A 14,728-nucleotide genomic window follows, 5' to 3' on the forward strand; every position below is an offset into this window, starting at 1 on the left:
GTAATTTCCTCTATTTTTCGATTGTGGATTTAACATGAATTTTGCTTTCTTCCTTAGGAGCAGATAAAAATACTGAGGAAGACTCTATAACCAGGTAGGATTTTTATGGATTTGTAAAAATGACATTTGTTGGGGCACCTGAAGGGGCTCAGTCGGTTAAGGGTGTGACTCTTGATTTCAACTCAGGTTTGTGAGTTCAAGCCCCACGTCGGGTTTTGCGCTGACAGCCTCCTTGAGATATCTTTCCCTCTTTCTGTGGGCACTCACTCTCAAAGTATAAATGAATGAAATGAAGTGAAACGGAAAATGAAAGGAAAGGAAAGTAAATGAATGAACTGAAAATTACGTGTTTCCTAAGGGAACGCAGAGAACAAAAGCAGTTGTTGAGTGTTCTACCCTGGACTAGACACTATATCCTATTCGTAACATCTGTTCAGTTATATAGTCATTGTATAACTTTGCAAAGTAGCTGTGCTATTGTAGCCTACTTTTTATTACTTTGGCAACTGTGGTTCAGGGAGGTTGATTACCCGCCCCATGATTCCATAGTTAATGAGTAGCTGACCTGGGGGTTTGCCCGTCAGCTTGTGTAGCTTCCACATCCATTCTCTGGTTCCTCAGCAGCACTGAGATGAAGATACAGATCCTAGGGCAGATCAACTCAGAATGTCAAAGGTAATGATGTCGGAACTCTAATTTAGGGTTTTCTTAAGAACCCAGGTTAGTCCAAGCACATGGCCTCATATATTTGACCACTAGTGCTAACAAAAGTTATTAGTGCAGTGGTAACTAGTCCCTTGTTTTTACCATCCGAGATTTTAGGGTGGATGTCAGCTATGGCCATGGTGTCACGGCTTTTACATAATAAGCAAGATCTAGTCAGGCAGCACCTCAGATGTAGTGATATCCCCTCTTCTTGACACAAATGAGCATTCTGTAAGGGAGGGATATTTTATTGTAGACCATGTTATGTTAATTAAATTCAGCCTCTATTTCGAGGATATTGCTATATGATTCTGTGTTGCCTAAGTTCCCAGTCTGGTTTCCCTTTAGGCTAGTACCCTTGACAAGTTCTAGGAAGCTTTTTCTTTTTTTGGAGATTTTTTTCCCATGACTTTTCTGTACTGTGTTTTTGCCTTTTGACTTTCTTCTCTGGTTTTCTTGGTATTTCTTTTTTTTTTTTCCATTAATTTTTCTACTTCGGCCAGCTCAGGACTCTCCATTTTTCCAGATGCCAAATCACAAGCACTTAGAATCTCAAGATTTGGGGAACCTCAGAGATTAATTCATCAAAATACCCTCTGGCACTTCAACCTATGTTTAACCTCCCTGTCCAATGGTTGTTTCCATGGAGAATTTGAAACTCAAAAGAGATTGAAGTGACCTGTTTGGATATGATAAGTGACAGAAATGAAATTAAAATTCGGGTTCTTTCTTTCTTTCGTTCTTTCTTTCTTTCTTTTCTTTTCTTTCTTTGTTTTTTGTCTTCATCTTGCAGGAAAATGTTTTAATAATAGAAAGCTGGGGAGTGGGTCTAATGAATACAATGAAGGAGAGTAAGAGTCGAATTAGCAGAGGAGACCAGGTTTCAAGAAGAACATCACTGATTTGGATAGGAATAAGAGTTTGAGAAAAGATATCAGAATATTGGGGTTTATGCCAAGTGAGATAAACGTGAATGACAGGGATGAAAGACCCAGGATTAGGGGAATTGTTTAGAAAGGCATATTCAAATAGAGAGTTCAAGAGGGTCGTGACCAGGTTTCTGCTTTTGTGTGTGTTGGTTTCATTGAAGGTGCGAGCATACCTCAGATTTTCTGATGAGAGAGATCAAAAATCATTTGAGCTTCTGGGAAGAGTCTGTTTACAGCAAATAGAAATATGATACCATCTACTCCCTTCCGAACTTGGGAAGGATGACTTAGATCCTCTCAAGGAATTGGGGGTGGGGGTGGAGATTCTGAACAACAGAGATGTATGGCCCAAGGCAAGCTGTCTCCTCACTCCACCTCTTTTCCTAAATCTGTGATACCCTTCCCATGTACCTGTAGGGCTGGGCAGGGGTAGGACTGACTTGTCAAACCAGCAAGGGAGCTTCATCTGGATAGGTGATAACATGCCTATGTTGAGATGACTGTGTGGATGACTGAGACTCCCAATTAGCTTGTTCTCCAGGAGCAAGACATGGCTGCTACCCTCGCTCATTTGAGCCCATCCTTGTTGTAGGAGTCTGTGCCTTCACAGGCTAAAGATTGAAAGGTTGGGAATGCCACAGAGCCATGCCGAAGAGTGATGTAGGAGTGGGAGCTCATGGGGAAGAAAATATTCAGGCACAGTATAGAGAAATAGAGGCTCAACTACCGGGACCATTTTGTTCGCACCCTACTCCTTGGGTAGCTGAATGCCCCTCAAGGCTTGGAAAGTCTTCTGGTTATTATGGACCTAAATAAGCCAAGACCAGTGTGGGAACAAAGTTGGCCTTGGGAGCTTTTAATCTTTTAATCTCTAGTTAGTACTTCCACTCATAACATAGAAACCTTAACTTTGGTATATTTACTTAAACGGAGATCTACCTGACACACAATGTAATATGTGATGCAACAACTCTGGATGTTCCACCATGCTCGCCATAAGTGTAGCTCCCATCTGGTAATGTATAATTCTATTACGATACCACTGACTAGATTCCCTGTGCTGTACCTTTGAGCCTTGTGATTCATTCATTTATAACTGGAACCCTGAACTTCCGTCTTCCCTTCACCCATTTGTCCATCCCCCCACCTCCCCTCCCTTCTGGCAACAGTCAATTCTCTGCATTTATGCTTTTTCACTGTTTTTCATCTCAGCTTTTTCACTGTTCATTTGTTCCCCTTTTTGGATTCTACATAGAAGTGAAATCATATAGGATTTGTCTTTCTCTGAATTATTTCACTTAGCCTCATACCGTCTAGGTATATCCATGATGTTGCAGATGGCAACATCTCATTCTGTTTTATAGCTGCATAATATTCCATTGTGTGTGTGTGTGTGTGTGTGTGTGTGTGTGTGTGTGTGTATGTGTGTGTGTGGTCTGTTCATGTATTGGTGGACACTTGGGTTGCTTCCATATCTTGTCTATTGTAAATAATGTTATAATAAAGACAGGGGTGAATATGTCTTTTCAAATTAGTATTTCCATTTCCCTTGGGTAAATAAATACCCAGTAGTTGAATTACTGGATCCTATGGTATTTGTATTTTCAATTTGTTGAGGCCCCTCCATACCGGCTTTCATTGTGGCGATACCAGTTTACATCCCATGACCAGTGCACACAGGCTTTTTCTCCACACTCTGAGCAACCCTTGTTGTTTCCTGTGTGTTGAAACTGAGCCATTCTGACAGATGTGAGGTGAGAAGTCATTGTGGTAACATTTATAGATATAATTTTCAACCATTTCATAGAATTCCCTACCTGTCACACTTGGTTATGCAAACTCAGACTGGGTCTTTCCTGGAGATTTCACAGGTTAGGAGAGGTGGAGGCAAAATAGAGAACTGAAAGTTTTTTTTTTTTCAATATATGAAGTTCATTGTCATATTGGTTTCCATCCAACACCCAGAGCACATCCCCAAAGGTGCCCTCCTCAATACTCATCACCCACCCTCCCTTCCCTCCCACACCCCATCTATGCTCAGCTTGTTCTCAGTTTTTAAGAGTCTCTTATGCTTTGGCTATCTTCCACTCTAACCTCTTTTTTTTCCCCTCCCCCATGGGTTTCTGTTAAGTTTCTCAGGAACCACATAAGAGTGAGACCGTATGGTATCTGTCTTTCTCTGTATGGCTAATTTCAGTTAGCATAACACTCTCCAGTTCCATCCATGTTGCTACAAAGGGCCATATTTCATTCTTTCTCATTGCCACATAGTACTCCATTGTGTATATAAACCACGATTTCTTTAACAGGGTCCAAATGTTGAAATACCTATGCTCTGAAAACCGTAAAACACTTATGAAAGAAATTGAAGGTGACAGAAAGAGAAAGACATACGATGCTCATAGATGGGAAGAATACATATTTCTAAAGTCTCTACACTACCCAAAGCCATCTACAGATGTAATGCAATCCCTGTCAACATACCAACAGCATTTGCCACAGAGGTAGACAAACAACCCTAAACGTTGTATAGAACCACAAAAGACCTTGAGTGGCCAAAGCAATATTGAAAAAGAGGAAACCTGGAGGTATCGCAATCTCAGATTTCAAGTTTTTTTCAAAGCTGTAGTAATTCAAACAGTATGGTGGGTACTGGCGTAAAAAATAGCCACATAGCTCAATGGAATAGAATGGAAAACCCAGAAATAAATCCACCACTGTATGGTCAGTTCATCTTCCACAAACAGGAAAGACTATCCAGTGGGGAAAAGGCAGTCTCTTCACCAAATGGTGTTGGAAAAACCGGACAACCCATATGCCAAATAATGAACCTGGACCAATTTCTTTACCATACACAGAAATAAACTCAAAATGAATTAAAGACCTAAGTGTGAGACCTGGAACCATAAAAAATCCTTGAAGAGAGCACAGGCCGTCATTTCTCTGACTTTGGCTGTAGCAACATTTTACTAGTTATGTCTCCTGAGCCAAGGGAAATAAAGCAAGAAGAAACTATGGGGACTACATGAACCTATAAAGCTTTTGCACAGTGAAGGCAACCGTCAAAACTAAAAGGCAAGCTCTGGGATAGGAGAACAATTTTGGAAATGTTTTGCAAATCCAGTAAAGGGTTAGTATCCACAATGTATAAAAAATTGATACAAGTCAACATCCCCCCCCCCCGCCAAAAAAGCCCAGTTTAAAAATGAGCAGTGGACATAACCAGACACTTTTCCAAAGACAACATACAGATGGTCAACACACACATGTAAAGATGCTCCCCAAAACTACAACGGGATACCACGTCACACCTGTCAGAATGGCTACACTCCAAGACACAAGAAGCAAGTGTTTGCGAGGATGTGGAGACAAAGGAAACCTCTTGCACCATTGGTGGAAATGCAAATGGGGACGGCCTCTGTGGAAAACAGTATGGAGGTTCCTCAAAAAATTAAAAACAGAATCTCCTATGATCCCGTAAATGCACTACTGGATACTACCAAGGGGAATACAAAAACACAAATTCCATGGGACACACGCACACCTGTGTTTATTGCAGCATTATTTCCAATAGCCAGTGCAAGCGTCCACTGACAAATGAGTGAACGAAGAAGAAGTCCTATATGTATGTATGTGTGTGTATATGTAATCCATACACACACACACACACACTGGAATATTACTCAACCATGAAACAATGAAATCTTGCCATTTGCAATGACCTGGATGGAGCCCGAGAGTAGTATGGTGAGAAAATTCAGGGAAAGAGAAATACCATATGATTTTATTCATGTAGCACTTAAGAAACAACAATTGAGCAAAGGGAAAAAAAAAGGGAGAGACAAACCAAGAAATAGGCTCTTAACTGCAGAGAACAAACAGATGGTTCCCAGAGAGGAGGTGAGTGGTGGGAGGGGTGAAAGAGGTGATGGAGATGAAGGAGTGCCCTTGTCATGATGAGCCCGGAGTGAGTATGTAGTTGGTGAAACACTATATTAATAAGCTAATATAACCCTGGATGTTACTATTACTGGAATGAAAATAAAACTTAATGAAAAAATCAGAGGCCAACTTTTAATTATACCAAGAAACTTCGTTTAATAAACAGCTGAACTTTCATTTAATTTTTGAAATTTTGTTTTAAATAAATGAACATGTTTTTGTTGTGTATTTTTGCTCTAAAGGCTTTCCGACAAACCTGGTCCTGATGATTCATGGTCTACATCAGCTAGCCAAGACTTAGATTTTGGTACCAAGGTAAAGTACCCTCCTGTGAAACTCACTTTCCTGCTCTGAATTGAGTTTTCTCCCTTATTTACTCTGAAAATTTAAGACGAGCCTGTGTATCATCATTTTATGTGTGTAATGGAAAGTTAGCAAGATCAATCCACTTTACAGATACATGACGCTTTGAATGTTTTGTTTTCTTTTGTTTTGTTTTGTTTTACTTTGGTAAATCCTAGAGGTGGAGGCTGATAAAAGAATGGGCTGGAAAATATATAATGACCGTCAAATTATATTGGGAAAAGCTTTCCCATAATGGAGGAAATATGTCATTTGGTTAAGGATAAGGATTCTTACTGTGATATTAACATGACTGATAATACTCATGCCTAAATGAAACGTGATTGGGTCCAAGTATCTATTGTAGGTTGCCCCCCGCCCCGGGCAAGTTTTATTTTGGTGAGATACAGGATTTTCCTTTGGCTCTATCCTTTGTTCTACATTTAGACTAAAATCATATTAGAAAATGTAGAAATTTAGATGTTTACATTATTTCTCAACATTTACCTCACAAAGGTGTTTCCCTGTAGTTTTGAAATAACTCCAGGAAGAGTAAGTTAAAATTGTGAATCTCCCTGAAGAATATGTGTTTTTGAAAAGAGTAGCTCTATGAGCAGAGGCTCTTCATAGCCAAGTTGTTAAATTTCTAATTTCAGAAGTCTTCCATATTCTAACTTTGAAAAATATCTCCTCTTGGTCCTTGTGTCAGATTATAAAATTTAAAGTTTCAGACATCTGATATTTATTTAAATATTCATTTCAAACCCCTAAATCATTATAAGCTACTGGAGGTTAGGAAACATACTTGTTTGACTTCTGGAGCTCCTAGAATAAAGTCTTGCTTGGAAGGAGCAATGTCATAGTTTTCGAATGTGAATAAATGAATAGGGAAATGGAATTCCATAGAATGGAATTTGAAAAGTAACGAAATACGCATGATATATCACAATTAAATATTTGAATTTAAAAAGTAAGGCTTCAGTTTATATTCCGTTTTAGCGTTTAATACATATAAACGCAAATGAATTCTACTGAGGAAATCAGGAGTTACATAAGAAAGAAGGTTACAGTTTATTTTTAGTATCCTCCCATTCTGAGCTTAGAATTGCAGAGAAAAAGTCCTCACCCTTTGTTTGTGTAACCCCATCTGTGCCCCATTACATGCATCCTTTGATGGTTCACATTTCGTCCTAGAATTCTCATTCCCAATTCTTTTTCCATAGTGAAAGTTGATGTGTTAGGAACTTCTCTTTTTCTGTTCTTGTGTTAGTCTAGTAATAATTTATAGCTTTTCGGAAGTGATAGATGCCAGTAATTGAACATTTTTTATAGTGAAAAAACTTAAATTCTTTATTACAGTGTTTATAACCAGATAACTGTAGAGTGATAAAAGTCAGTATTATTAGGGATATACTGTGAATTGAAGCCTCTGTTTCACGTATAGATTTTATATATATCTTTAAAAGGTTTAAAAGAGACTATTGTTCATAGTATATTCCCAATCCTACTTATGTACCCATTAAAAAGTGTATGTTGTTTCCACTTACCTTATTTTGCTCACATTTCTCCTTTTCTTCCTTGTCCCAAGCTCATGCTTGATTGATTGGTCATGTCTTATTTTTTTTTCCTTTTTTCCTCTTCTCCCCCCATGCTTTTAAAGGTATTTTTGATGTTTTTAAAGTTTATTTATTTTGGAGCGAGAGAGAGAGAGACAGAGTGCAAGCATGGTAGGGGCAGAGACAGAGGGAGACACAGAATCCAAAGCAGGCTCCAGGCTCCCAGCTGTCAACACAGAGCTCAATATGGGGCTCAAACCCACAAACCTTGAGATCATGACTCATGAGCTGAAGTTGGACGCTGAACTGACTGAGCCACCTACGTGTTCCCCCCACCATGCTTTTTTTTCATGGTTTACCCCTATAATAATATTTCCTTGCAGAAAACATTTCTATAGTGTCTGTTCTTTTAGTACATCACTTTCTGTCAAATCCATTGTCAACATATTGGTTATGGAATTCTATTGTCTGTGTGTGGTTTTCATCCATGACTCATTGACCCACAAGGTTTATTATTCTTTTTTCCTCTTTCTTGGAAGGATCTGAGCTAAATGTTTTCGTAATGTTTGTATTTCTCCTGGAAAGGGAGGGAGAGAGAGAGAGAATTAGCAAGTGCTAGTATGGAGGGGCAAACAGAGAGGGAAGGAGGGAATCTCAAGCAGGTTCTGCACTGTCAGCACAGAGCCTGATGTGTGGCTTGAACCCCACTAACCGTGAGTTCGTGACCTGAGCTGCAATCAAAAGTGGGTCACCTAACTGACTGAGCCACACAGGGGTCCTATAAGGAGCTATATTTAACAGTCATATTTGTCTTTAGTGTTTTAAGAAGCAGAAGCTACTTAAACTATTTGCAATTCCAACTTACCAACATACGATACCACTGAAGAGTAAGTTTGAATATTTTCTCTTACAAGAGATAGTTCATGCCAGTATAAATCATGCAAACACTTCACAAGATAACATATTTAAATTTCTTAGTGTTAGTATTTTCAACATGCTTTCAAGTACCTAGGGTTCAATATTTATCTGAGGTTACTTCGGTAAAGCATTTACCCGATATTAATCAGTTACAGGTACGGCGAGTAACATTTTGACACTACCTATGAGATCTCTTGTAATCCTCACCACATGAGAAAATGGAGACTGGTAATAAATAGTAAACGGCATAACTGAGATGTGAATCTACATTTGAATGATTCCAAAACCTGTGTTCCTTGTGTAATGGTGCTCATTTGGTAATGGTGAATATTACAATGATTTTATTGAATTGGATTCTTGTAATCCTTAAAGCTATTAATTCTATTCTAGAATGTCCCGAAACCACGCGTAGCAAAGCTACTGCTTTCTTCTTGGCAATTTATGAAAAACATTAAGCTATTGGGAGACTTTTATTATTCACTAATTCTTGTCCATTCTTGTGTTATTCACTTATTTGAAGTTACAGATATTTTCATGTCCTCTTTACTTTGTTTTCTACTAAGTGAGGGCAAAACGTGGCACTGTGAAACCAGAAGGCGGAACCTTATCTGAGGACAACAATCCTGATTCTGAAAATTAAGATGTGGCTGAAACTCTTTCCAAACCACCAGCCAGAGTTTATGGTGATTGTCTTCCTATTTTACCATCATCTAAATCTCTTCTGAAACCTTCTCTCAAGACGTTAGCTGTCCTTGGTCTTGCAAAGGTAAGTTGTTTTGTTTTATACTGCCCCCACCCCATACTATCATCTTGCTCCTTATAATGATGAAAAGAATCTTAGGAAGAAACGGAAGTCCTCAAGATCATAATAGAAATCAGTGTAATGACAACAGAGAGGAAGGTACAGGATTGAAATTTATAAAGCTTGGTGGGAGTAGACAATTCTCGGGTATGCCTTTATGGAAGCAAAGAAGGAGAAAGCAGCTGGAAAGAATAGCTCGATGCATATGAAGATGAGGAGGGGGGTGAAGGGGAAGAATTCATTTTAGAGGGGCGAGAGGAACTTAAAGTATGAAGAGCTGAGAGAAAGTATCATAAAATCACAGCAGCAATAGTGGGATTAAGGCAGAGCAGATGCTCTTTAAATTATAAAATGTGGGAGAAAATATTTTAAGTGCAAATTAAGAAAAAAAAAGCCAGGTAACAAAAAAAAATGCTTAGACTCTTCTGAATGACTTACAGCTGATGTCTGTGAAGAACTGGAAGAAATTTTTGCCCTTACGTTTCAGTTTAATAAAGGTGATATCCTAGATTTAGTTTAGCAAAACCTGTTTCTAAGGAATGCAAAGTGAAATCTGTTTCAGGCCATACCAGGTTGATTGCGAATTTTCACTTTTTGGCTATTGTCTTTTTGGGGTTTCTAAGGTAACTTACTGTGTGGTATAATCTTGGTATATTTTAGGTCTTTTTGAGTAGAAAGAAAGGAAATAAACATTTATTCTTTTTTTTTTTTTTAATTTTTTTCAACGTTTTTTATTTATTTTTGGGACAGAGAGAGAGACAGAGCATGAACGGGGGAGGGGCAGAGAGAGAGGGAGACACAGAATCGGAAACAGGCTCCAGGCTCCGAGCTGTCAGCCCAGAGCCTGACGCGGGGCTCGAACTCAGGGACCGCGAGATCGTGACCTGGCTGAAGTCGGACGCTTAACCGACTGCGCCACCCAGGCGCCCCAAACATTTATTCTTTTAATTAAGTAAAATTTCTGGTGATGTAAATAAGGTTCTTTATCTGTGAAATGAAAAACTAAATTTGAAGCTGCAACACTGAATTTGTTTTTTTTTTGTTGTTGTTGTTGTTTTTTAGCTTATTTATTTTGAGAGAAAGAGCAAGCAGGGTAGGGACAGGGAGAGAGGGGAGAGACAAAGATAATCCCAAACAAGCTCTTCATTGTCAGCACAGAGCTCGACACATATTTCAGACTCACAAACTGGTTTGCGAGATGATGACCTGAGCCCAAATCAAGATGCTTAACTGCCTGAGACACCCAGGTGCCACTTAAGCTGCCACACTCTGAAAGAAAAAAAATATATAAAATATGTTTTCTGCATTCTGAATTATCTTTTTTTAATTTTAAGTTTTCAACTGTTTATATATTTTGAGAGAGAGAGAGAGAGATTGAGACAGAGGGAGAGAGAGAGAGAGAGAGAGAGAGAGAGAGAGAGAGAGAATCCTAAGCAGGCTCTGTGCTGCTGGTGTCAAACCTGACACACAGCTTGAATAACCTGAGCCAAAATCAAGTTGGATGCTTAACCAGCTGAGCCACCCAGGTGCCACTCTTTTTTTAATAGTATCTGCATAGAATAGACACATGCACACATACCAAATGAATGAACTCAACATGTATAAATTTTTGTCTAATATGAACTCTTTGTCATGACAGAATCATAAGGCAGGAAAGGTTTCCAAGAGAGTATTCAAAATTCTTTATAGGAGATGATTTTTACTTTTTTGAAGATTTCCGAAAATAGATACATTTTTAAAACAATATTTATTTTTGAGAGAGATGGAGCATGAGTGGGGGAAGGGCAGAGAGAGAGGGAGACACAGAATCTGATGCAGGCTTCAGGGTCTGAGCTGTCAGCACAGAGCCTGACACGCGGGGCTCAAACTCAGGAACCATGAGATCAAGACCTGAGCCGAAGTCGGATGCTTAGCCGACTGAGTCCCCCAGGCACCCCAAGATACATTTTATGTTATTCAGGGGAAACTTTAGTATTCATAGTTGTTCAATTTAGCATGTAAATTCTTTCATGTGTAAAACTGAGAAAGACTGCTGAGTTGATTTTTTTTTTTTTTAGTCCCTTTCTTCTTTCTGCCTGGGAATGTTCAGTCCTGCTTGATAATCACACATGTACTTGAAGACTTTAAAATCTTCAAATTGGATGATCATAAACATATTAGTTGCTTAATGCTAGATTCCTTCTCGGGTCCTTAACTACCTTCCAATATGGTGTAGATAGGAAATTAGAGCTCTTCATATGCTGTTCCCAGTGGAATAATAAAACTATATGAAATTTTAAATCGGTTTTTATATTTATATTAGACTTCATGGTAGTTCTGGAAAATGGCTCAAAATTCTGTAATCCTGTATTTCTCTTCTATACTTTAAGTCTTGCCCCTTAAGATTAATTTTTTTTATTTGTTTTACTATTTTTTTAATGTTGATTCTTCAGAGAGAGTGAGGGAGCATATGAATCGCGAGCCGACTCCATGCTTCGTGTGGACCTGACTCAGGGCTTGATCCCACGTCCTTGGGATCATGACTCGAGCTCAAACTAAGAGTTGGATGCTCAACTGACTGAGACACCCAGGTGTCCCAAGATTAATTTTTAAAAAGCAGTATTCTTATAAAATCCTGAATTAATGTTTCACAGTTAAAACATTTTATGACTCTTAATGCCATTCATTACAGAAATGAATATTTGTCTATATTAGTAAAAGCATATTTTACATCCTTAAACTAACGTTGAAATATAGAGTTGAAATCTTGAATCTCATGTTTTTTATCCCCCTGCTTTTGTGATTGTATTATTTTACTCTTTAAAAATATTTTTAGTGTTTGTTTATTTTTGAGGAGAGAACATGAGGGAGAAGGGGAGGGGTAGGGAGAGGGGCACAGAGGATCCAAAGCAGGCTATGTGCTGACAGTAGAGAGCCTGATGCAGGGCTCGAACTCATGAACCAAGAGCTCATGACGTGAGCCAAATTCAGAGACTTAACTGACTGAGCCATCCAGGCGCCCCTCCCCTGTTTTCATTATTATTCTTTATTTATTCTTTATTTTTATTATTTTACACTTTAGTGTCCAGTTAGGTAATATATAGTGTGTACAGTGTAGTCTTGGCTTCAGGAGTAGATTCCCGTGATTCATCACTTCCGGATAACCCCAGGGCTCATTCCAACATGTGCCCTCCTCAATGCCCACCATCCCTTTTTTCCGCCCCCATAACTCCCCACCCCCATCAACCCTCAGCTTGTTCTCTGTCTTTTAAGAGCGTTGTATGGTTTGCCTCCCTCTAGGTATTTGTAACTATTTTTTCTTTCCCTTCCCCTATGGTCTTGTGTGAAGTTTTCAAATTCCACATATGAGTGAAAACATATGATATCTTTCTCTTGACTGACATTTCACTTAGCATCATACCTTCCAGTTGCTTCCACAGTGTTGCAAATGGCAAGATTCCATTCTTTTTCATGGTCGAGTCGTATTATTCCATTGTAGATAGACCACCACCTCTTCTTTAGCCATTCATCGGTTGATGGACATTTGGGCCCCTTCCATAATTTGGCGATTGTTGATAGAACTGCTATCAACTCTGGGGTACATGTGCCCCTACAAATCAGCACTCCTGTATCCTTTGGATAAATGCCTAATAGTGCTGTTGCTGGGTTGTAGGGTAATTCTATTTTTAATTTTTTGAGGAACCTCCACACTGTTTTCCAGAGCGGCTGAACCAGGTTACATTGCCACCAACAGTGCAAGAGGGTTCCCATTTCGCCATATCCTCGCCAACATCTGTTTATTTCCGGAGTTGTGAATGTCACCACCACACTCTGACTGATTGAGGTGGTATCCCAGTGGGGTTTGATTTGTATTTCCTGGATGATGCGTGATGTTGAGCATCTTTGCATATGTCCGTTGGCCATCTGGATGTCTCCTTTGGAAAAGTGTCTATTCACGTCCTCTGCCCCTTTCTTTGCTTACTTGGTTTTCGGGTGTTGAGTTTGGCAAGTTCTTTGTAGACTTTTTTATACTAACGCTTTATGTGATATGCCATTTGCAAATACATATCTTCTCCCATTCCGTCGGTTGCCTTTAAGGTTTGTTGATTGTTGCCTTTGCTGTGTGGCAGCTTTGTATCTTGATGAGGTCCCAAAAGTTCACTTTTGCTTTTATTTCCCTTGCCTTTGGAGACATGTCAAGTAAGTAATTGCTGCAGCTGAGGTCAGAGAGGTGGTTGCCTGTTTTCTCCTCTAGGATTTTGATTGTTTCCTGTCTCACGGTTACCTTTTTCATGAATTGGAGTTTATGTTTGTGTAAGCTGTAAGAAAGTGGTCCAGGTTCACTCTTGTGCATGTTGCTGTCCAGTTCTCCCAGCACCATTAGCTAAAAAGACTGTCATTTTTGCATTGGCTACTCTTTCCTGCTTTGTTGGGGCTTAGTTGGCCACACGTCTGTGGGCCCATTTCTGGGTTCTCCATTATATTCCATTGGCCTCTGTGCTTGTTTGGAGCTAATACCGTGCACTTGAGGAGTCCAGCTTTGTAGTACAGGCTAAAGTCCGGGATTGTGATGACTCCCCCACTCTGGTTTTCTTTTTCAACCTTACTTTGGTTGTTCTGGGTCTTTTGTGGTTCTCTCCACAGTTTAGGATTGTTTGCTCTCGTTCTGTGAAGAATGCTGCTGTTATTTTGATTGGGATTGCACTGAATGTACAGATTGCTTTGGGTAGTATTGACATTTTAACAATGATTGTTCTTGCAACCCATGAGCATGGAATATTTTCCAGGTTCTTTGTGTCTTCTTCAGTTTCTTTCATAAGTTGTCTATAGTTTTCAGCATACAGATCTTTTACCTCTTTGGTTAGGTTTAATGCTATGGTTTGGTGCAGTGGTAAATGGGATCGATTCCTTGATATCTCTTTCTAATGCTTCATGATTGGTGTATAGACATGCAACCGATTTGGGTGCATTGATATTTTATCCTGCAGCTTTGCTGAATACATGTATCCATTCTAGCAGTTTTTTTGGTGGAGGCTTTCAGGATGTCCACATAGAGTATTGTGTCATCTGCAAACTGTGAAAATTTGACCTCTTTGCCAACTTGGATGCCTTTTATTTCATTTTGTTGTGTGATGTCTAATGCTAGGACTTCCAACATCATATTAAACAACAGTGGTGAGAGTAGAAATCCCTTCGTTTTCCTGATCTCAGGGGAAAAGCTCTCAGTGTTTCTCCATGGAGGAGGCTATTAGCTGTGGGCCATTCATATGTGGCTTTTAGGGTTTGAAGGTCTATTCCTTCTACCGACTTTCTTGAGGGTTGTATTCAGAAAGGGTGCTGTATTCTGTCAAATGCTTTTTCTGCATCTATTGACAGGATCATATGGTTCTTATCCTTTCTTCTCTTCATGGGATGTGTCATGTTGATTGATTTGTGAATATTGAACCAGCCCTGCCGCTCAGGAATGAATCACACTTGATCCTGGCGAATCATTCTCTTAATATACCGTTGCATTACGTTTGCTAGTATCTTGTTGAGAAGAAGAAGAAGGATTA

General features: G+C 39.3%; 1 protein-coding gene across 8 annotated transcripts in view; it reads left to right on the forward strand.

Annotated features, from left to right (window-relative positions):
- LOC122212807 (ankyrin repeat domain-containing protein 26-like) overlaps positions 1 to 14,728 on the forward strand; it is a 101,141-nt gene that overhangs the window by 22,738 nt on the left and 63,675 nt on the right. For 7 of the 8 annotated variants that reach the window (XM_042926778.1, XM_042926788.1, XM_042926779.1 and 4 more), the window contains 3 exons: positions 58 to 94; positions 5,819 to 5,891; positions 8,956 to 9,158. In XM_042926778.1, the coding sequence (XP_042782712.1) occupies positions 58 to 67 (10 nt within the window). In that variant the 3' untranslated portion in view covers positions 68 to 94; positions 5,819 to 5,891; positions 8,956 to 9,158. Of the gene's footprint in view, positions 1 to 57; positions 95 to 5,818; positions 5,892 to 8,955; positions 9,159 to 11,626; positions 11,679 to 14,728 lie in introns of those variants that run through there. The other variant, XM_042926785.1, reaches the window with a different exon arrangement.

Source organism: Panthera leo (assembly GCF_018350215.1).
Source record: "Panthera leo isolate Ple1 chromosome F3 unlocalized genomic scaffold, P.leo_Ple1_pat1.1 chrF3_random_Un_scaffold_30, whole genome shotgun sequence".
Classification (NCBI taxonomy): Eukaryota; Metazoa; Chordata; class Mammalia; order Carnivora; family Felidae; genus Panthera; species Panthera leo.